Source organism: Artemia franciscana, chromosome 5 (genome assembly GCF_032884065.1).
Source record: "Artemia franciscana chromosome 5, ASM3288406v1, whole genome shotgun sequence".
NCBI lineage: Eukaryota > Metazoa > Arthropoda > Branchiopoda > Anostraca > Artemiidae > Artemia > Artemia franciscana.
This window is the reverse complement of record NC_088867.1, coordinates 55762709-55786102: the sequence shown is the minus strand read 5'-3', so window position 1 is coordinate 55786102 and position 23394 is coordinate 55762709. Positions and strand designations below refer to the sequence as shown.

Below are 23394 nucleotides of genomic sequence, written 5' to 3'. Positions count from 1 at the left end.
TTTATTGTTTTTTTTTAAATAATGCTTGGAAATTTGGCATTCCCGTCAGAGAGAATTCCCTTCCCCCATGAAACTTCCTCCATGGAACTTCCACATAATCTCCGAACCCCCCCATCACCAGAAAAAAAACCCCTCTGAAAACGTCTGTTTGCTTCCCAATAACCAACATACTATATGTAAACAATGGGCAAAGTTCATAGCTTGCAGCCCTTCCCAAGGGGACTGTGTTATATAGCATTTGTTTTTCAAATGCTATATACTTCTAAATTTTATAGATTTCTCGCTTATTCAGCCAAATTAATGCTATCTCTTTCTTTTTGGCCTAACTGTGACTGATAGGGGCCTAAAAAAAGTTCATCAGAGTGTCTCCGGAAAGTACCCAGATAGCTGTACTCAAGAATACTCGACAAAAATACACTTAATTTTTTTTTTTAGTTTCTTATTCACTGGGATCTCAGAAGTTTTCGTCGACTCCAAAGTATATAGAAGTGAATCCTGGAAGTGAAGCCATTTTAGAGTGCAAAGTATTGAATAAAGGTGGAGCATGTATTTGGCAAAAAGATCGAAAGGTAAGGGGGTGAATTTCTATACTTTTTGAAAAATATTAATTTTTATTAAATTTCAAATTCAGTGCATATACTGCTCAAGGACTATTTCCAATCTGATTTTGGAAATAACCGTTTTTCATATATTTATTGTCTTGTTGCTTGTTCTTTCTTATTCTTTTCTTATTTATTTTTTATACGTTAGTGCAGAACCAAACTCTATTACCATATGCCGGTTTTTTCTGTTCACAGCTCCTTGAAAATCAAACCAGAGGGCAAGAGACAGTGATAAGGAAAGATTTTTTTATTCTTTAATGCAGATAATTTGACTTAGTAGTTATTAATTTATTTATTTACGATTATTTATTAGCAGGAATTTAAACTACTAGCAGTGGCTACAACTCAGGATGACTCAGCAGAATTCAAACAAGTTTAAATGAACTTAATTTCATTTGATATTTACGGGTTTTAGCATATTTGAACACGTGAAATTTCCAAAATAGGCTGATTTGTTTTTTTTTTTTTTTTGTTTTTTTTTTGCAATTGTTTTCATGGGTTGTAAGATAGTTGGGGCTAAGTTAACGTGTACAACATATCCCAGTTTTATGTGCAAAAATATACTTATTGAAAAAAAAGTGTACCTTCGGTACAGCGTAAAGTAAAGAACGAAAAATAACGATTAATAACAAATACCGACGATGTTATTATTCCGGTTCCTAGACTTACTTTACGCACAAACTGTTAATTTTTGGGGGAGATTTAAGAAAACTCTATTTATAAAACCTACCGAAATTTACAGTATAGGAATATGTCCTCAATTTAAAATATGATATATATATATATATATATATATATATATATATATATATATATATATATATATATATATATATATATATATATATATATATATATATATATATATATATATATATATATATATATATATATGCGAAATACAAATATACAAATATAGGAAATTAAAGGACAGGAAATATAGAATATATACGAAATATCAAATATTGGAATACTCAATTTCAAATAGCTTAATATTTTTCCTGAGGAATTTGGAGAATCCTGAATTTCCCAGGGACGTTGGAAACACTCCATTAAATGTGTTACTGTGTCACATTTATGTGACAGTTTTCAGATTCCATATTTTCATTAATAAAAATGCTCTTAGCTTCAGCAATAAATAGTGTACTCTCACTTCGACCTGATCCATAGAACGAATTTTGAATCTTAATTGTTAAGTCCTAGAAATCTTAGCAGCTACAATTGACCCCTTCTCTATGTTATTAACAATTAAAACCGTTGATTAACTAAAAGAAACATATTTTATTTTAGATAAATTTGTTCCTCTGTTCTTTCAATTATATGTTTAAATTAGATTAAATTATATAAATTAGATACAATTTTTTCTCTGTTCTTTCAATTTTGTGCTTAAACCTATCATAATTTAATATTCTAGAATCTATATGATCAAGAAACCAGCTTAGCTCGATTGATTTTTTCCCTGGTAAATTTTCCAATTATATCTACCCCAAAGGACAGCTAAGTCCCTAGGGTTCCTTTCCTTTTTTTCTGGAAATATGATTTCTAAAGTACTTTGCATTTTGATGGCAATATCGAACTTATTTGACATTCAAAACTATATTTTTTCTAGAATAACCTCCAGTTATCTCTGGTTTTTGAGATGGAATTGAAGTTTGGGGTGTTCTTTTAGTTTTATTTCAAGTATGGTTTGGGAATTTCCAATACGAAAATAAATTTATTATGAATATGTTAAGTTAATGGGTAACTACCCATGACAACAATGGGGGTTTTCAATGGAAAACCAGACCAGATAGAATGGTGGGGTAGATTTATCATCCTATTTTGGAATGTAGCCTTTTAATCCCTTAAATTTTTTTTGGAAAGCAATAGGTCTTAGAAGAGAAATGTATCACATCCTATTGGATTTTTTGATGCGCTTATTAGTCTATACCCCGTCGAACAATTTGATCTACACATTTGGTTTAAGAAATACTGCTTTCAAGGCCAAAAATATAGCTTCACACTGAATTAGGGTGGAAACAGAATATCTCTTTTTGGGAGTATCAGCGTAACTTTGGGTCCCCAAATGATTTTTTTCCTCCCTTTGTTTTCTAACTACTATATCTTTCTGTATTTTAGGGGGCATAATAATAATCTTTATTCTTTCCTTTTATCACAATGCAATAACATGGATATCGTCAAACAAAAAAAGAAAATAGAAAAACGCAAAAAGACGCAACATAAAGAACACACATGATGAGCTATCACTTCGATTTGAGGATATTGTCGTTGTAGTGCTTCACGAAGTATGGAACGAAGGAGTTTAAAAATCTTGTCGTTGAGTGTGTAGGCGGGCATTCTAACAGTTCTTTTCCCTCTTTAAAAGTTGCCACCCACGTCTTGTGTGCGTGAGTCACTGAAGTAAACTGAGGCAGGATATCTCAGTGCGTTGTGGACTTCAGGATATCAGCTCCAAACTTCATCAGTGTTTCGTGCCTCCAACATCAGTGTATCAAACTTCATCAGTGTAGCGAACAGGGGCATATGCCCCTGTTCGCCCTGGAGCTGCTCCTGCACTAATAGGCCCTTCAGTATCTTTTCTTACTGCTTAATTAGGACTTAATTAGTACTTCAATAGTATCTACTTCAAAATTATCATTAGCTTTATTATTGTTATTGCTTTTACTGTTTATCATTTGCTTTTAGCCCATCTTTTATCATCTTTTTAGCCCATCGGGATATATCCAGGAAAATATGAATGGGTTACGGACAATGAAAGGGGTGATTGCAGCCTTAAAATTTTAAATGCTAGGCTCGACCTAGACGATGGCTCTTGGGAATGCCAGGTCACAGCTTCTAAATTTGATGCATTGGATATGTTGAGCTCAGATCCAGCCCAAGTCACTGTCCGAGGTAAGCCCTTTTTTTATTATTATTGTTTACCTGATCTTGACCCAAGTGTTGTAATGTATTGAAATACTGACGAGGGACGAGGTGTTATATTCAATCATATCAGGTAATTAGAAAAGATTATTAAGGTAGCATAATAATTGGAAAATAGATGGTGAGACAGGCCACTTACGAAACACAAAATTCGCATTCTGACCAAGTCATCTGTGTAGCGCAGGTACCAATTATCTGATTTTCTACCTTCGCTCGAGGGTGCAATGCGTGGTTGAAGGGGGGGGGGAAATCATCTGGCCCTTTCCGTGCTTTCCCCTAGATTTCTCCAGGTACCCATCCAGAGCTAGTTAGACTTTGACTGAGCTTACAGAGACATACCATTGACCCTTGTTCCGAACCGAATAGCCTGCGACACCAGGAATCGAATCCCTGTAATGGCCACTTGTGAGACAAATTAGAAATAATAATCATGAATATTGCAGTTCAAATTTTAGCTAGGGAGTATTTACATTTAACCATTGAAATCCTCATTTACAGATTCTTGATATCGAAACTGTCATCTTCTTTTTCAGACTCCATTTAATTGAGTTAACTCCTTGCTCCGGTTGATGAGTATTAAATAAAAAATAAAAACAAGTTTTTTTTAAACTGAAAATAAGGAGCCACATTAAAAATTAAAACGGACAGAAATTATTCCGTATATGAAGGAGCTGTTCCCTCCTGGACGCCCTGCTCTTTACACTAAAGTTTTTTATTGTTTTAAAAAGCAGAATTGTGAGAAAGAGTCAAACTTTAGCGTAAAGAACGGGACGTTGAGGAGGGAACGGCCCATTTCATATACGGAATAATTTCTGTTCATTTTAAGTCTTTATATAGCTCCTTACTTTCAGTAAAAAAAACTTGTCAATTTTTAAATTGATTTTGAGAACAAGGGATGGAGGAGGAGGCCCAGTTGCCTTCCATTTTTTTTGTTACTTAAAACTGCCACTAGAACTTTTAATTTTGTTTACGAACGTTTTTATTCGTAATCAATGTACATAACTTACAAATTAACTTACGTAACGAACTTCTGTATTTGCATATTTTATTACGTATATAAGGGGTTTTACCCCCTCGTCAATATCTTGCTCTGTACCCTAAAGTTCAAATTTTGTTCGAATTCTATAAGAATGACCCCTGAATCAGAAAAACCCCTTAATCATAATAAATAGCTCTTTTGAAATTACTTGCGTAAAGAGCGAAGTATTGAGGAGGGGACGAAGTCTCTAATATACGAAACAATTTCTGTTCGTTTTAAGCTTTAATGTCACTCCTTACTTTCAGTTGAAAAAATTGTTTTTTTATGTAATTTCTCATTGTTTTTTAAATAACACTGGAAAATTCTGCACCCTCTTGTTAGAAATTCTCTTGCCCCATGATAAATTCCTCCATGGAAGATCGCCCCTGAAAAAGTCAGCATACTTCTCAATAACCAATACTTTATGTAAACAATAGGCAAAGTTCATAACTTGCAGCTCTTCCCCCGCGGACTGTGGGGGACTAAATTTTCCTCAAACATATAGTTATAAGATTTTTCGACTATGCTGAATAAAATATCAATCTCGAAATTTTGATCCGGTGACTTTTGGGAAAAAATGAGCGTGGGAGCAGACCTAGTTGCCCTCCAATATTTTTGGTCACTTAAAAAAGGCACTAGAACTTTTAATTTCCGTTAAAATGAGCCCTTTCGTTACATTCTAGGACCTCTGGGTCGATACGATCACCCATGGGGGGGGGGGAAACACATATTCGTGGAAATACAAAATTCCACATTTTTGCAGGAGCTTGAAATCTCTACAGTAGGGTTCTCTGATACGCTGAATCTGATGGTATGATTTTCATTTAGATTCTATGACTTTTAAGTGGTGTTTCCTCTTTTTTTGAGAATAAGGTAAATTTTCACAGGCTCGCAACTTTTGATAGGGAAAACTAAATTTGATGATACTTGTATATTTAAAATCAGAATAAAAATCAAATTATTTTTATGGATATGTTTGTATCAAAGTTCCGTTTTTTAGAGCCTCGGTTACTATTGAGCCGGGTCACCCCTTACTACAGTTCGTTGCCGCGAACTGTTTGATAATGAGCCTTTCAATGGCTTATTGACAAAAATTGTCTGAGCCTGGTAACAACGACAAGGTTATTTGCGTGTTATATATTTTTTTCTGTTCGCTGTTTATTTATTTTTTCAGTTTGTTTGTTTGTTTGTTCGTTTTTCGTTTCATCCTTGTGTATATTTAATGGTCTTTTGATTAAAAAAAAGGAGAAAATTTAACTGAAAGTAAGGACCGGCATTAAAACCGAAATTATTCCATATATAAAAGGGACTAGCCCCTCCTCAACACCTCACTCTTTACGCCAAAGTTTGACTCTTTATCACAACTCTATTCTTTTTAAAATAATAAAAACTTTAGTATAAAAATCGAGACGATGAGGAGGCGATAGCTCCTTTCGTGTAGAGAATAATTACTGATCGTTTTAAGTTTAAAAGTCAATCCTGACTTTCAGTTAAAAAACTATTTTTTTATTTTATTTTTTTTTTTATTTGCTCTTGAACGTTTTTCAGTTAATGCAGGTTCGAATTTGGCCCACCGTACATGAACAATTACATAAAATTTTTAAATTGATTTTGGCAGATTTATTACGTATATGAAGGGTTCCTCCCTCCTCAATACCTTGCTCTTTACGCCAAAGCTTTTAGCACTAAAGGAAAAAACAACTTCATATTCTAACTAAACAGCCCCCATGTCTTAGTAGACGCTCTTAAAAAATGGGGGCAAGCAGTCAAATGTTAGCGTAAAGAGTAAGGTATTGAGGAGGGGGCAACCCTTCAAATACGGAATAATTTTTGTTTGTTTTTCAAATAATGCCGGCAAATCAGGCTCGCCCTATCAGAAATATACTCTTCCCCGTCGTGGAAAACTCCTCCACGGAAATATCATCCAACGTAATTCACCTTCCTCTGTCAAATTTCCTTTAGACAGCTCCATCCTCCTTGAGGATTCTCCCTCCCTGTAAAATTTCTTGCGTATGTACGAGCATGAAAAATTCTCCTTAGCATTCTTTAATTTGAATTAGAGTCAAATCTTAAATATGGTTTCTTGGTCACTCCAGAAATGCCCCTTTTCGCGGAAATTATTTCTCGGAAAAAAACACGTGGAAAAAATACCCTGAATAATTGCCCCTGAATATGTCCACATGAAAAATTTGGTAAAGAGAATATAAGACAATTAAAAATAATTTTGTATATTAATTCTTCCAAATCCTCCGGTGTAAAATTTCCTCTGGAATATTCACCTCCCTCCAAAAATCACCCTCCCAAAAGGAAGATTCTCCCTGTAGAAATCCACCCCAAGTACACTCCTCACCCAAAAAAAATTCCCAATAGCAAATACTATACGTAAACAATGGATGAATTTCTTAAGTAACAGGCCTCTCCTGACGGACTGTTGGGGGCCAGTTTACACCTAAAGACATAATCTTTCAACTATACTAAACAAAATGGCTGTCTCAAAATTTTGATCAGATAATTTTGAAGAAAAAATAGGCGTAGGAGGAAACCAAGTTGCCCTCCAGTCTTTTTGGTCACTGAAACATGCACTACAGCTTTTAATTTCCCTTAAATGCACCCTCTCTCGATCTTCTAGGATCATTATTTCGATACAATCACCCATGGGAAAAATAAAAACAACAAAAAAACAAATAAACACGCATCCGAGATCTGTCTTCTAGCAAAATAGCAAAATTCCACATTTTTGAAGATATTAGCTTGAAACTTATACAGTAAGGTTTATTGGTACACTTAATCTGATGGTTTGATTTTCATTAAGATTACTTTAATTTTAGGGGGTGTTTCTCCCTATTTAAAAAATCAGGCAAATTTTCTCATGCTCTGAACTTAAAATGGGTGACACTAATCTTGAAGAATCTTATATATTCGGAATCAACATAATAAGCAGATTCTTTTGATGTGCCTATTGATATTAAAATTATGTTTTTTAGAGTTTCGGTTGCTATTGAGCCGAGTCGGTAACGAACTTACAGTTCGTTACCACGAACTCTTTGATTGAAAATATTGAATTGATTTGAATCACTACCCGTGTTTTTCAGTGACTGTACTTGTTTATTTAGTATAGATTTGACCAATTCCTTGACGAAAAAATGAGACACATCAAAGCTAACTAAACAGAAAAGTGATTTCACAGTGACTGTACTTGATAATTTAGTATAGATTTGACCAATTCCTTGACGAAAAAATGAGACACATTTCACAGGTAATTAAACAGAAAAGTGATTTCACAGTGACTGTACTTGATAATTTAGCATAGATTTGACCAATTCCTTGACGAAAAAATAAAACACATCACAGCTAACTATTCAGAAAAGTGATTTCACAGTGACTGTACTTGATAATTTAGTATAGATTTGACCAATTCCTTGACGAAAAAATGAGACACATTTCACAGGTAATTAAACAGAAAAGTGATTTCACAGTGACTGTACTTGATAATTTAGTATAGATTTGACCAATTCCTTGACGAAAAAATAAAACACATCACAGCTAACTATTCAGAAAAGTGATTTCACAGTGACTGTACTTGATAATTTAGTATAGATTTGACCAATTCCTTGACGAAAAAATGAGACACATCAAAGGTAACTATATAGAAAAGTGATTTCACAGTGACTGTACTTGATAATTTAGCATAGATTTGACCAATTCCTTGACGAAAAAATGAGACACATCAGAGCTAACTATACAGAAAAGTGATTTCACAGTGACTGTACTTGATAATTTAGTATAGATTTGACCAATTCCTTGACGAAAAAATGAGACACATCAAAGCTAACTATACAGAAAAGTGATTTCACAGTGACTGTACTTGATAATTTAGTATAGATTTGACCAATTCCTTGACGAAAAAATGAGACACATCAAAGCTAACTATACAGAAAAGTGATTTCACAGTGACTGTACTTGATAATTTAGTATAGATTTGACCAATTCCTTGACGAAAAAATGAGACACATCAAAGCTAACTATAAAGAAAAGTGATTTCACAGTGACTGAACTTGATGATTTAGTATAGATTTGACCAATTCCTTGAAGAAAAAATGAGACACATCAAAGCTAACTGTACAGAAAAGTGATTTCACAGTGACTGTACTTGATTATTTAGCATAGATTTGACCAATTCCTTGACGAAAGAATGAGACACATCAAAGCTAACTATAAAGAAAAGTGATTTCACAGTGACTGTACTTGATAATTTAGTATAGATTTGACCAATTCCTTGAAGAAAAAATGAGACACATCAAAGCTAACTGTACAGAAAAGTGATTTTCCTTACAGAAAAAATTGATGGGTCCAAAGGTTTGTTTAAGGTTTTTTTTAGCTTGGTTTTTACATTCCATTAACATGGTGAACTCTTCGTGCCGTCGATTTCTAAAAAGTTTCAATTTTTTTCAAAATTCTCAAAATAGTCTTAAAATAAAAATATATAAAATTCATCATTCCTGAATAGCCTCTAAGTAAAATTTGTCGCTGCTCGGCTTTTTCAAAACGCACCATTAAATGCGTTCGCTATTTACTAGGTTTCAGTTACTGCTAAAAACAATTATAATTATTCTGTTTTACCTTTTAACCATTCCTATAATATAGTTCATATTCTTTTTTTAATTCCAATATATATATATGTTTATAAATTTATAAATACAAATCAACATCCAAGTCGTCAGGCATACATTTATAGTAGTACTTTTACATTGAAAGCGTTCATCATATTGTGTATTTAAATGACAGGTACAAGACTGTAATTTTCATTTTCTTCTTTTTTTGTTTATTGCGGAAACCACAAACAAGATTACGGCTTTTTGGACTTTAACGATCTTTTTGTGTGTCCTCAGCATGTTTTATGATTTCGTATTACTCCTAAGTAGAAAGTTTTCTAGATTTTATTACATTTCCTCGGAAAATCAGTGACATTTGCATTATAGAGACATTTATTCTATGTTCTACATTGCTGAGGAATGATTCAAAAGAAACAGTGTTACCGTTTTTTAAGCTTCTCCTTACGAAACTTTGAGTATATGATGATGATGTTAGATTGTGCATCGTCTCTTGTCTGGTTGTACATCACAGAAGAGTCATTAAAAGAAAAAAGTATATTTGTCTCTTTAAGCGTTTCCCTTGTCAAATTCCCGTAAGTGATGATGATGATGGTTGACTGTCCATTCTCTCTTGTCTGTTTTTGCAATTCATAAGAATGGCCAAAACGAAAAGTATCTGTGTCTCTTTGGCCTTTTCATGTGATACTCTGAATAGATGATGATGGTTGGTTGCTTTTTCTGTCTTGTCTGGTTTCACCTTTCATAGGAGCCACCAAAAAGAATCTTCGTGCGTGTTGCAGCTCATCACGGTTGGAACAATAGCTGCAACCTAGTGAAGACCGAACCTCTGCCCATAGTAACCAAAAGTTGAAAATTGCGTTTTTTTTTTTGAAGAACTGTTTCGGGGAATCTTAAAAGTTAGAGTTTATTACGAAAACAAATTGATGGTGATTTCGAAAAAGAGCCTGAAACCCCTTGAAAATGGTGCAGATCAAAATAAAAACTGCACCATTGGAATCAGCATGGTCGTAAGTCTCTACTAGGATATATTACAGTCCTCTACCTTCAACGCCGAGGAAAATCACTTTTTTGCATGGGTAGCACTGATGTTTCTCCTTTTTTTTCCACCAGGGCTGGTGAATCACCAGAATATCATAAAGAGATGTTTATTGGCTCATTTGAACGGAAATTAATTTTTCTATTGCCTTTTTTAAGTTACTGAAAAGATTGTATTACAACTAGCCCCACTTCCCTAAGGCCCCCCCCAAAGCTATCCAATTAAAATTTTGAGATAGTCGCTTTGTTCAACAAAGTTCGAAGGTCCACTAACTATAGTTCTGGCGATGGTGAGACCCTCCAAAGTCCCTGGGGAAAGGGCTATACACCGTATTGGTACCGTACCTACCGATATCACGCGTATCGGTATGGGAGTATTGTTACTGGTTGTATTGGAATTGCAGGCATTTTATAAAGATTTTTAATAGCTCATATAAAATATATTGCTCATATCTACGTCCTTCCTATAAATTCGACCATCAGCAAGTTCCAAATGGCACTAAAAACGGCAGTTTTGACGCCACTTCTCAAGTGGGAAAGCTGGGGCTAGTGACTTACCAGAACTTTTTAGTGTGACGTTTAACGGCTCCTTTGAAAGCAATTGCTATTTTCTACGTGATTTTTATCAATTTTACCAACCCTAAGTATTAAGAAAAGTACTAAAAAACTTTAAGTGCTAAAAAACTTTACTGTGAAGAGAGGGGTATGGGGGGACAGCACCCCTCATATAAGGAACAATTTCTGATCATTTTAATTTTTAATATTGCTTCTTACTTTTAGTAGATAAAAACTTTTCAGGTCATAATTAATTCGAAATTTTGATTTGTCCAAACTGATTTATGCTGATATATTGTGAATTTTTACTAAGTTGTGCCGGTTTTAAAGATTCAATCAATTTCTTTGTTTCACGGATTAAATTTATCAATATTACTTGAATTTCTTATTCGTCCTAACTAGTTTGCATTTATCGAAATGCTTTCCCTCCTTAAAGATTGTAATTACAGTTTCAAGAACTTGAATTATTAAGGATAATGAAAACGAAATCAGATTGTTTAAGTCGAAACATAAACAGCCTTATATATTTTACAAAATTGAGAAAAATCGGAAATTCAATTTTTAATGAAAAAGACTAAGCAGTTAAGCAAATTTTTGTGGCAGCGTCCAACAAATTGAAAAGCTTGGATAAATAAGCGACAAAAATTAAGCCAAAAATATTGCACAAACAGCTTAAGTAAATGTAGCTGTTGTTGTCGAGAAGAAACGCATTGTTTATATTCGAATTTTTAGTGACAAAATGGACGTTCAAACTTAACTAATTGGTTATGCTTAATTATTTCACGACTCAACGTGACAATGCTGACAAAAGTGTGTTACTGTCCAAAAAGCTTCATAATTCTGAGACAACCAAAAGAAAAACTTGAGAAAATCACAGTATTCAAGTATGAATATACCTAAGAAGGTTAATGACAAAAAAAGTTTTATTTCAATGACCTTGGTAGACCACTTTAACTACCAGTTAAAGCAACAAGACTCAGCAGTCTATGAAAGGTCAATGGATTTTATTTTGTTTTATTAGGGATCAGTTTCAAAACCTCATTTCTCGTGAAATAATTACCCTTATGTTCATCTCTTCCCCCAAATAGAGTACCTCGTACCTTTGAGACAAGTCAGCTTCGATCTGTCAAATGTGTCAGCTATGCAATTATTTGATATCTTGGATAGTGTCTCCAAAGGCCCTTGAGGGATAAAACAAGACAGGATAGAAAATAGGACCCTGTAAGGTCTTTGAAGTAATAAGGTCAGGATGCGTCTTCCAGCTTCCTGCCTCAGGTAATGGGAATGAAATGAAAAAGTAGATTCGGAGGCTTATCTCTGGAATATTAAGTAATCCGATGAATCGTTTCTGTGTACAACGCCTAGGTTGTCTTTTAATTTTGTGAAATTGATTTTGGAAAGCTAAGGAAGATCGAGTGTGAGTCAACTATTATTCCAGAAAAGTGTTCAGCATTTAAAAATTAAATTGTCTACTGTTTTGCAAAACATAGAAAGAGGAAAGATGTGTTTTATCATCGAATAGGGGAAAAGGTTTGAATTTCATTGTGGAGTAAGTATGAGCTATTCCCCAACAGTTTTATTAAAAATTTAGAATCTTTAAATTCCCAAATTTCTGTTCCTGGAACTTTTATAAGCAATTTTTTATTTATTATTGTTTTTTTTATGATTTCAGCAGGGAATGCTTCTTAGGTAAAAACAAAAAACGAAGTAGCCATTAGAGGAAAGGGCAAGGGAGATAATGCCCCTCTTGGGTTTTTTGCCCTCCTAGATTTTGAAGATTTCTTTTTTCTATATCTTCTATGAAAAACACTTTTTATGGTATTTTCTTTGAAAAATAAATAAAAACAACAGAATTCCCTCTCCCCCTGGTTCAGAAGACACAAATTCCTCCTCTACCCACTAAACATTCATGAATTGGGGCCACTTGGTAAAAGTAAGTCTGATTATAACCATGTCATAAGTAAATGCTGGTCTGATGCATTTGGAGGGAGATGTCTAGCATCAGAGGATTTTTTTTACTGGTAAAGGGTCAAAACTACGATACAGTGCATTATCAGAACACAGCTTTTTAATCATTACCTGAGATGGTCAAGCCTACTAAAGACATTGCTCTTTCAGGTCTAGAATATAATAAAATAGTCATAATTTCCCTTAATCAAGTTTGTTAAGGGACAAGGGTTAGACTTGCTAATTACAAAATTGTTAGTGACAAGTCTTAGGTGACAACTTTGTTTAAGTTTCTGAGGTTTTTTTTTTTTTTTTACGGCTGTATCCATCATCGTTAAATGAGTCTCACACTACGCACCCTAAATTGCGTAGCCCCATGAGTTAGTTTTCATCAAAGCTTTGTGTTCCTCAAGGGTCGATATAATTGTCATATGCAAATTGTCATAAGCAAAAACGTCATAAATGTTTTTTTCATGCTGCACAGTGAGCTCGTATTTATTGTTCAACTAACTAATGGCAATAGACTCGAAAGGCCAGCAGACCGTTTATACTTCAGGTTAGAAAAAAAGATTTTTTTTTTTCGTTCTTCCGGTATTCTGTCAATATACAGAACAAAGCTTGTATAGAATGAAATGGTAAATCAGAATCAAAATTCTAAGATTTTTTTGGCACGGTTGATAGTTTATTAAATAATCTGACATTTATTCGAAGACTCAGCCTGTTTATTTACCACTTATTATTTTAATATAATAACTCCCATATAATAAACCCATGAGTTAGCTTTTCCCTCTTCAGTTGGTCTCGAAATATGCCGAACAAAGAATTAATGTAATAGTATGGTAAATCGGGACCAAATTATAAAACAAAAAACGTCTCGTTCAGGGTCGTTCTGGGGCACTAATTTGACTTGTTAACAAACTAGGCGTAACAGCGGAGAAAATAAAATAAGTAAAGAAAAAATACCGGTAGATAACGGCATTCTTAGTTAATCGTATTTATTATTTCAATTAAATATGTTCTTTTTTAGTTTCGATGGAATTTGAACCATCTGTCTGATACTAATTGTGCCATATACCAGCTCCTCAAAGTGGGCATTGAGTTCAATGGGTTTTAAACCCTATTTTTTGCGTTGTGCATAGCAAAGTTGTTTCAATTAGCGAAATATTTTTATTGACAGGCTTCCCAAAATGTTTTTGAAACATCAAACGGATCGCTACTGTTTTTTTCTCTTTTTTTGACGCTGGGATATCAACACTTGAGTCATAACCTTTATGTGTTGTGCCAAAATACATACAGTATACACAGGGCTCGCTAATTTTTGGTCCATAAATTTGTCCTCTGACCATAATAAATGTGTCCTTTCTAGCTAAAATGTGCCCATCTTCAAGTCTCAAAAACCAGAGTTTATTTTTTTACCAGTTATATTAGGAAAAATATAACTGGAAACCTGAGAAAAGAAAATCTACCCAACAAAAATGCCCAGAACCAGAAACATGGCCACCATATTTTGAAATAGGAAACGACACAGCACCTCTTGGAGTGCTAAATTCTATCCCGACGGAGGGAACTCCAAGAGCATGACTACAGTTTGCTGGAGGAAACAAAGGAGGAGGAAATAAAACATTTTGAAGAATCAGAAGGGGGGCACAGCGCCGGGGCTGGATGGAAACCCTATCATGGTTTATAAGGAGGTCGCACTGTCATTCGTTCCCATAATGGTCCTCATCTTCAATGCAATTCTTAGCACATGTAAATGGCCCGAAGCATGGAAGACGTCAGTAATTTTGCCGCTTTTCAAAAAGGGAAATGCGGAGGAACACTCCAACTATAGACCCATATCCCTAATTCCAACGACGAGTAAAATATTTGATAAAATTATTGATGTGAGACTGTCAAAATGGCTTGAAGTGTACGAAAAAATTAAAGAAGAGCAAGGAGGCTTCCGGGCCGGATACAATACAGCGGACAGAATGTTTGTACTGCATGCCCTTTCTGGAAAATATGGAAGAGGAAAAATAAATTTTACGTGGCTTTTTTAGACCTCCAAAAAGCTTTCGATAGCGTGGATAGGGAATTACTGACAATGGAATTAATTAAATTTGGACTACCAGGTCATTTCGCAAAGCTGGTAGCTAATATGTATGGAAGTACAAAAGCAGTCGTTAGAGTGTTTGGAAAAGGTGACTCGAGGATATTTGAACAGACAAGAGGTGTTAAACAAGGAAGTACCCTGTCACCTCGGCTATTCGGAATATTCGTAAACGACATCGTAGAATTCTTGGAAAAAAGATGGGCCCCAACCGTTAAGCTCGGCAACAGAATGATCTCGGCTCTGCTGTTCGCCGACGACATGGCATTAGTAGCGAAAGCAGCTCGTGAACTACAAATTTTAATTGACCTGGTGGCAGAATACCTTGAATCGAAGAAACTACGTCTAAACCTCGGGAAGACGGAGATAATGATCTTCAATAAAGGAGGAAGAAGGAATTTAGTCGAGAACGAGAAATTTCGGTTCAAAGGACAAGAGATTAAGGTAGCGGAAAAGGCGAAGTATCTGGGATTTACCCTGACACCTAACTGCAGTTGGAAGGAACATATGAACGAAATGTCAAAGCGAGGGAAAGCAGCAGTGGGTGCAATATTACGTAATGACCTAGTGAAAAAGTCGAAGTTATTAAAAATGTTTATGCAAATATTTGATTCGAAAATTAAACCGGCAATCCATTACGGAGCTGAGCTATGGGGCCTGGAGGCCGCGGAAAGGCTAGAATCAGTTCAGTTTAGATACTACAAAAGACTCTTCGGGCTGCACCAGACAACACATAACCAGCTAGTCAAAGGAGACTTCGGCATCTTCTCACTGAAATTGCACCGGCTTTATCAAGTATTTAAGTTTTGGCTGATATTAACCCAACTTCCTGAGGACCGATTGGCTAAACAAGCTTATAGTGATTTGCCTCGAATTAATAGGAAAACCACTTGGACTCAACAAATCAAGAAATCTCTTGACAAACTAGGCCTCTCTTATTTGTGGATGGAAGGAAACGGACCCGAAAACACACAATGCCTTCCAGAAATTATGCAGAGATTGATAGACCAAGAGATACAAGAGTGGGGTTGTTTAGTACGTTCGTCGGAAACACTGAAGGAATATAGTAAAGTAAAAGAAATTTTTGGGGAAGAATATTATTTTAAGATAAATTTACCTTTTAGATATTAAAAATCATAGATTCAGTTGAGGGGAAATTGCCTTCCAGTACATAGGGGACAGAAATTTAAAAAAAATAAGGGTACACATGGTAAGTGTGGGCATTGCGGAAAAGAGAATAATAATTTAGCCCATTTCCTCATGGAGTGCCAGGAGCTTGAAAGTCTTAGGGATGAAATTTGGGGAGACCATCGGTTGGTGCTGCTTTCTGATATCCTGAGGTCTTCAATGCCTGGAACCATATGCAAAATGGCACGATATGTGGAAAAGGCGGGAGAGGCTCAGTCGAGCCCGAGTGAATGAAAATAAGTATTGTTTTATATTGAGTGTGTGTTCTGTGCAGTGTTGTATTATTAAATCATGCTGTGTATGGCCGTAGGGCTCAAATAAAATTTCTTTCTTTCTATTATTGCCCAAAATACGTGTTGTAAACCTCATCCAAAGCGGCCATTTAACATCAAATATAATGAAAAGAAAAAAAAAATCATACAGAACGACTAAAAAAACATATAAATTCCTTACTTTGGGTAAAATCCTTTGCTTACGGCATCTCTGGTAAAACCTGGATATTCAAAAAAAAAGAGAAAAAGCTTTACTTTGGTGGAACGTGACATTTTTTTTTTACCGAAATATACATCCAGTTGGCAAATGCTATAAATTTACAAAGCGCGTCACTATTTCGCCCTTTTAAGCCATTGCACCATACCCCGGGACATAGGAATGCAGACTTTTAACAATACGTGTGTCCATGTGATAGACAACCCTGCTCTTGAAGCAGAATTTATGAACATGGCAAACCTTGAAACCAAGTCTTATGGAATTTCAAGCTGATTCCTAAACTAGGAAATTCGGCTTTACAAAAATTGTTAACAAAGCAATAGTGGATCAAGTTTCTTCATCTTCAAACTTTACCAGAAGCTAAGCTTATTTTATAGCAGATTGTCCAGTAAAGCTATTGAATATGGTTTTGTTTAGTAATAATTGTTTCGCAACATATTATTTCTTTTTAATTGTGTATTTAGATTCATCGGAAAATATAAAAAGATTTTTATAAGGTGATTTGAGGAGTTTGATTTTATAAAGTCTTAATAAAGAAGACATTTTTATATTAAGCGCTTCAACATTTGAGAAGATTACATCTAGGCAGTTTCAGTCATGTACCAGTAATATAAATTGAATATATGCTGTTTAATTATTTTTTTCTTTTCAATGGTTAAATCCATGGAATACGCAAAGAAGAAAATTTTCTTGGCTTGAAGAATTAAATATTCAAAAAAAAAAAAAAATCTGTCTCTGAGTTAGAAATTGCCCAAATGCCAAGGGTGACACCAACTCGTCTTCCCGCCAAATACTTAAATAGGCGAGTAAATCGATTTCACTTAATCTGGAAATAAACATGTACTTTTATTCAAGGTCGTATCAGTGATTTTTTTCGGGGGGGGGGTATATTTGTTAGGGGGTGGGGTAGAAAGAAAACTAAAAAAAGGAATCAAAATCTAACTATGTGAATTTTTTTATCTTTTTAAAAGTCATGCCTAAATTTTGGAGAGGAGAGGGGGGGGGGGGGGTAAAACCGGTATCTTCCCCTTTTATACGGCCTTTCTTTCAATGGTTGTTGTAGTTTAATTACGTTTCTTTTTGGCTAGGAGCATGACAAAAAGAACAAGGAATCTTAATTTCCTGTAATTCTTTTGCAGAAAAAAAGTTTGCTGGAATTTTAGTTGCACACAAATGAAAATTATTTTCGCAAGCCTAAAAACAGCATTTTTAAAACTGGGTGGGCACTCTTTGAAATTTGAACAAGGCTTGTGTTTCAAGATTGATTTTTTTCAGAAAGAAAATTCAGTTAAAAAAACTCACAAGGATAGTGGTTTAGTGTCATATTTGTGCACAGTTTTGTTCTATGAAGTTTTATTCTGTTTTTTTTTTTAAACTAAATAAAAAAAAAATCGATCAAATATTCTTTCAAAGAAAAGTAAAGAACTCCATTAAACCGAAAATGAGTAGAATTACAATCGAATCATCTACCAAGCGTAGAAGTTTGAGAAGTCACCTTCAATAAACAAATGAAACCCAAAACGAAGAGAAATTTTAATATATAACCGAATCAAACTCAGAACAAGCAGAAACTAACATGAGTAGGGCTGACAACCCCCACGCTTTCTCAAGACCAAAACAGCTGATAACCCCCTTGCCTTCTCCCGATGAGAACGGCCGACAACCTCCATGACTTCTCAAGACCAACAGGTAATATGTACTATACTGAAAAAAGTGCATTTGACTATTTTCATTTATTTAACTTTAATAAGATAAAAATCATTGAGACTTTAAGAAACAAATATCAGCATATGTATATTGATTTGACAACGTATATTCAATTGCAATTGTTTTTCAGTGAAGTGCAAGTTATGCGCTGGTCTTAAGAAGGCAAGGAGATTGCCAGTCCGACCCATGTTAATTTCTGCTTGTTTTGAGTTTGACTCGGTTATCTATTGGAATGTCTGTTTGTTTTGGGTTTCATTTATTCATTTATTGTGATTATTTGCAATTATGCTTGATCTAGGTCTTTTTTTATATAATGTATGGGCTTTTGGCTATTTGTAATTAAAGATAAAGAACCAAAGGACACGCCCTTATTCCAATGCTTGTTTGTTGTGGCATTAACAAATTAAGGAATTATTTAATTCTCTCTTTTTCTACTAACATGTTCCTAAGATAAGATCTATTCGTCATGAAATACACATACAATATTAAATTTTACTATTCTCCCGAAGGCTCTTTGGCCTGTAAAGAAAGGGAATGACAAACGAGTCACTAGCTCAGAGAAGAAAAAAAAAATGACTTACTCACAGAGAGAAAAGCAAAAAGGAGAAGAAGAGAAAATACAAATGAAATAAAAATATGGAAAACAAAATCGAATAGATTGAATAGACTAAATTAATTAAGTAGACTTGATAGACTCAAAATAAAAATATATATATAAAATAAAATAAATAAAAAGCTAAAAATAAATAGAAAAAAATAAATTCTAAGATGTCAAAGAATTCTAACAATTTTTTCGAACGAACCGAATGAGTGACCCCTTCGAGCTGATTCAGGCAACATATTCCATACAATATGACTCGCCATTAAAGGATTAAAATCTGACCTTGCACAAGGAGTAAAAGGAACTTAAATATGATTTTTTGAATTGTGAAGATTGTAATTATTCTGATCAGAGGTGAAAGATAATGGAAATTGTAGGTGCTGGGGGAGGTCACCATGAAGGTGAGAAAAAGTAAAACATGCACACTAAAGAATATACAGTGACTCGAGATCAAGTAATTGGATAGCTCATGAACGATTAGTTTCCTGAATGGGGTTTCTTGCTTTACTGTAAAACTCAGAAAGTGATTTTAATAGTGAAGGAAAGGTTGACATCCATACTTTTGAAAAGTAAGAAACATAAGATTGGATCAAGCTGTGAAAAAGAATTTTCAAAATTGATCCGGGAAAAGTATGTTTCCGTTTGCTTAAAATACTGAGATGTGACCTTAAAATTAATGTGACCTTAAAAAAACGAACAGAAACTACTTCGTATATAAAAGGGGCTGCTCCCTCCTCAACGCCCCGCTCTTTACGCTATAAGTTTATTACTGTTTTAAAAAGTAGAGTTGAGATAAAGTGTTAAACTTTAGCGTAAAGAGTAGGGCGTTGAGGAGGGAGCAGCCCCTTTCATATACGAAGTAATTTCTGTTCGTTTTGAGTTCTAATGTAGCTCCTTACTTTAAGTTAAAAAAGCTTATTTTTTTCATTTAATCCTACACAAGGAATTACACACACACACACACACACACACACACACACACACACACACACACACACACACACACACACACACACACACATATATATATATATATATATATATATATATATATATATATATATATATATATATATATATATATATATATATATATATATATATATATATATATATATATTCCTTTAGATTTTGAATTGACAAAGACGAATAGCACTCGTTGAAAGTGTTTTGGACTTATAAGCCTTTGAGAGGTTATTTTTCCTTCTCTAGATTTTGACAAGCCCAGATGTAATCCATGGGTTTAGAAGAACAAAGCTTTTAGAACTATGATTAAAATGATTTCCCTTTTTCCAAACCTTAGAAAACCTTGATTTCTAAACAAATAAAATAGATTAACATGTGTCCACAACCCAGCCAACTTGAACCTAGAGGTTGCTTACTCTCCCCACTTAGAGTATAACCCGAAATGCTACTGCTCCACCATGCCTTATCGGGTTTTCAACACTTCCAACAGGTTATGCGATGCGTACCACATTTGCCCTACGATATAAGTTGTAAAAGTTTATCCCTCCATACCTCTTTGCCTCATAGGTACCATGTTTCTTCAATACCGCGCCTCTTCGGCTAATACCAATGCCGATCCACCACGTGTCGCCTGGCGTATATTATTTTCAAAAGTGTATAATTCCTCACTCTGAATGTTTTGTAAACCATGTGTAAATTTTATATTCGGGTGCTATTGGCAAAAGTCTGAGCTTTTCATGTGTGGTCTTTAAGCCGACAGATTTTTACTCACTTCCCTGACAAAGAGGGCTTTTACAATAAATTCACAGCTCAACCGTTTCTATTTCCGTCATTTGATACGCTCAATTAAGAAGCGTGTCATACGCGTGACATTTTAAAGTGATTGGGGATTGAAGCATTTTCAATTTCCCTTGAACAGCCAAGAGCTAACCCTGGATACTGACTTCTTCCAAGGACCTAGGACTTTTCGGATACCCCCCCCCCCCCAAGTTTTTCACAACAGCGACATGTTACTCCTGAAAATATGTAAAGTTCTGACATACGAGTATTCTCCTGATTTTCCTGTGAACCAAACAGGTTTGTCTTATAGGGAAATGAAAAATTTTTACCGATCATTTTTTTTTTCTTCTTTTTTAAGAATGAGTTTTGCTGTACATTTAAGTATATATTACTTTAATTTTATATTGACATTTCCAATGAACGTTAGTTTCTAAATAAAATAAAGATGGACCAATAAGTGACTTATTGAGTGGAGAAGAGGGGGGGGATAAGAATAAAATATATTTGAGAGCAAGAAAACACATGGATAAACAGCTCATTTTGGGGACTAAAACGGGACTGAAAGTTTCAGACCTGAAATCTGCAGCTTAGTAATTATTACTTAGTAAGAATAATGATGTAATTTAGTGATGCCCTAGAAAAGTAGTAACTGTTTTTTTGGAAAGCTATCAAACCATGTAAATAAGTGTTAATATAACACAGGCACACACACAGAGATATTTTTCGGATAATAATGAAAATAAATTTCATTAGATAATTTGAATAAGGAGTATCCAATAACTGGGCAATTTAATATTTTGGGATAAGGTCTGATCCCTGAGGCCAACCCCCCCCCCCCCCACCTGCGTCCCTAAAATACCAGAAAACAAATTTTAAACCAAATAAAATTGAGAAGTGAAGACAAAACATTCAACAATGTGTAACAGAATTTGTAGGCAAAAAAACAAAACGGCAAAGGGTGGTACAGCTATGCTTTGGAATATGACCCTCTGGTAGCTCAATAGAAATGAAATCTTTTGATAACGGAAAAGACAAATTTTCGATCTCTATGGGTCATGGGCGAGTCTTCAGCATTTTTATTGGAAGGAGGGGGACAGAGGGATCCATATCTAGGTAGTCAAGAAGCATGGGATATATAAAAAATTTTCTCTGAATTATTGAAGGGACTAACCCTCCATGTCCACCTCCTTCCCCCATTCCCTCCTTCCCCAGATCCCCCCATTACTTTTAAAGAAACACAAACTATCGTCCCGCGGGCAGTTATTTCGACAAGATAGTGCTTTCTCTTTTAATTGCCGTTCTCGGGTGCCATTCATGATACGTTTGACGATCTTTTTAGATTCATGCAAATTGTTTATGTTGTCCCAAAAATTGCCATTATAAGTTGTGGATAGATTTACAAGAGTCATTATTCAGCATTATTCTTGCATCTCTAAGGCAAGAAATTACTTTGAGAATGTCTCTTTGCCTGGCTACTGCGACCATGGCAACTGCGACTAGAGGCGATTAATGAGACGGTGCCATGTTGCCATCAATCAATGTGTCCTTCTTTAAAGAAAAAGTAGATTCCCGTTTGTATGTAGGCTTACTGATACCATCGCTGTAGTACCCAGTGGAACGATGAAAATTGAAAAACTTATTCATATCCGATACGGTAGTTCAAAATGTTACATGTTACATCTTATAGAAAGTAATGCCCATGGGTTGGCTCAAAATGTTACATGTTACATCATATAATGCCTATTGGTTTGGTTTTTGGGTTGGTTTAACTCGTTTTCTTCTGTCTTCTTGAATTTCTAACATAGTTAAATTTTTTTCCAAAATTTATTGTGTTCTCTTTTCTTCCTCTAAAAAAAGTCGAAAATTTGAGTTTTAATTTAAAAATAGATGAAATTTTTTCTTTTACAAACAGTCACATCTAGATCCCCCAGCCACAAAAAAAAAAACAAAAAACAAAGAAACATTAAAACAACTTTAAAGTTCTCCCTCTCCTGTAAATTTACAAGACAATTCCGTAAACCACATTGGCCTATCATCACAAAAAAAAAACAGAAGAGAAGAAAAGTGAAAATGGGGTTTTATAAGACTAACGAGAATACTGAATGCAACAAAAACGAATATTTCGAGAAAATAATTGCTTTCCTTCCTCAAGAATATTAGAGAAAGTCTTAGAAAATCAAGCTCTCATTTTCTAAATGAATATGGGAACGGTTGAGACCTGGAAAAAGAGAATGAAATAAATAAATGACAAATACCAACAACGTGGATATCAAAATGAAACAAAACTCAAATTGGAAAAACTAAAAACTAAAATAAAATAGCAGATAAAAACAGAATTATAAACAATAAACCCAAATCAAAGAGTAGCTTGCAAATTTTTGGTGGTCTAACCTCACCCCCAAAAAAGAAAAAAAACATCGAAGAAAACTGTTTAGTCCTTCCACTCTCCTGTAGAATTTATGTTATAACTCTGATCCATGTCCTTTACAGCTATTTAAAGTGCGTTCATAACATTTCTTAAAGTAATTCCAACAAATGTTCATCTTTGGTTCTTAAAATTATCAAATTCATCTCTTTTTTTATTTCAAAATTTATTATGCTCTTTTTTCTTATTCTGAAAATAGTTAGAAATTTGAGCTTTTAATCAAAGAATTACCGGTCAAATTTTGGAATGTCGGGGAAAATTTTTCTTTTAGAAATGACGACATCTAATACCAAAAAAGAAGAACAAGAAAAAAACAATAAAAAAACATCAAAACAAACTGTTTAGTTCTTTTGCTTTCCGATAAAATGTATGAAATACTACCTTTTTATTTACCACAAGCGATCTACAGCTTGTAAATAGCTTACTGGAGATGAAAACAAATCCAAGCTGGAGCTAA

General features: G+C 34.4%; 1 protein-coding gene across 2 annotated transcripts in view; it reads left to right on the top strand.

Moving 5' to 3' along the window:
• Positions 1-23394, top strand: part of LOC136027613 (hemicentin-2-like) — a 140437-nt gene that overhangs the window by 19712 nt on the left and 97331 nt on the right. For both annotated transcript variants that reach the window (XM_065705028.1, XM_065705029.1), the window contains exons 2-3: positions 436-569; positions 3311-3494. In XM_065705028.1, coding sequence (XP_065561100.1) covers positions 436-569; positions 3311-3494 — 318 coding nt within the window. The remainder of the gene's footprint in view (positions 1-435; positions 570-3310; positions 3495-23394) is intronic.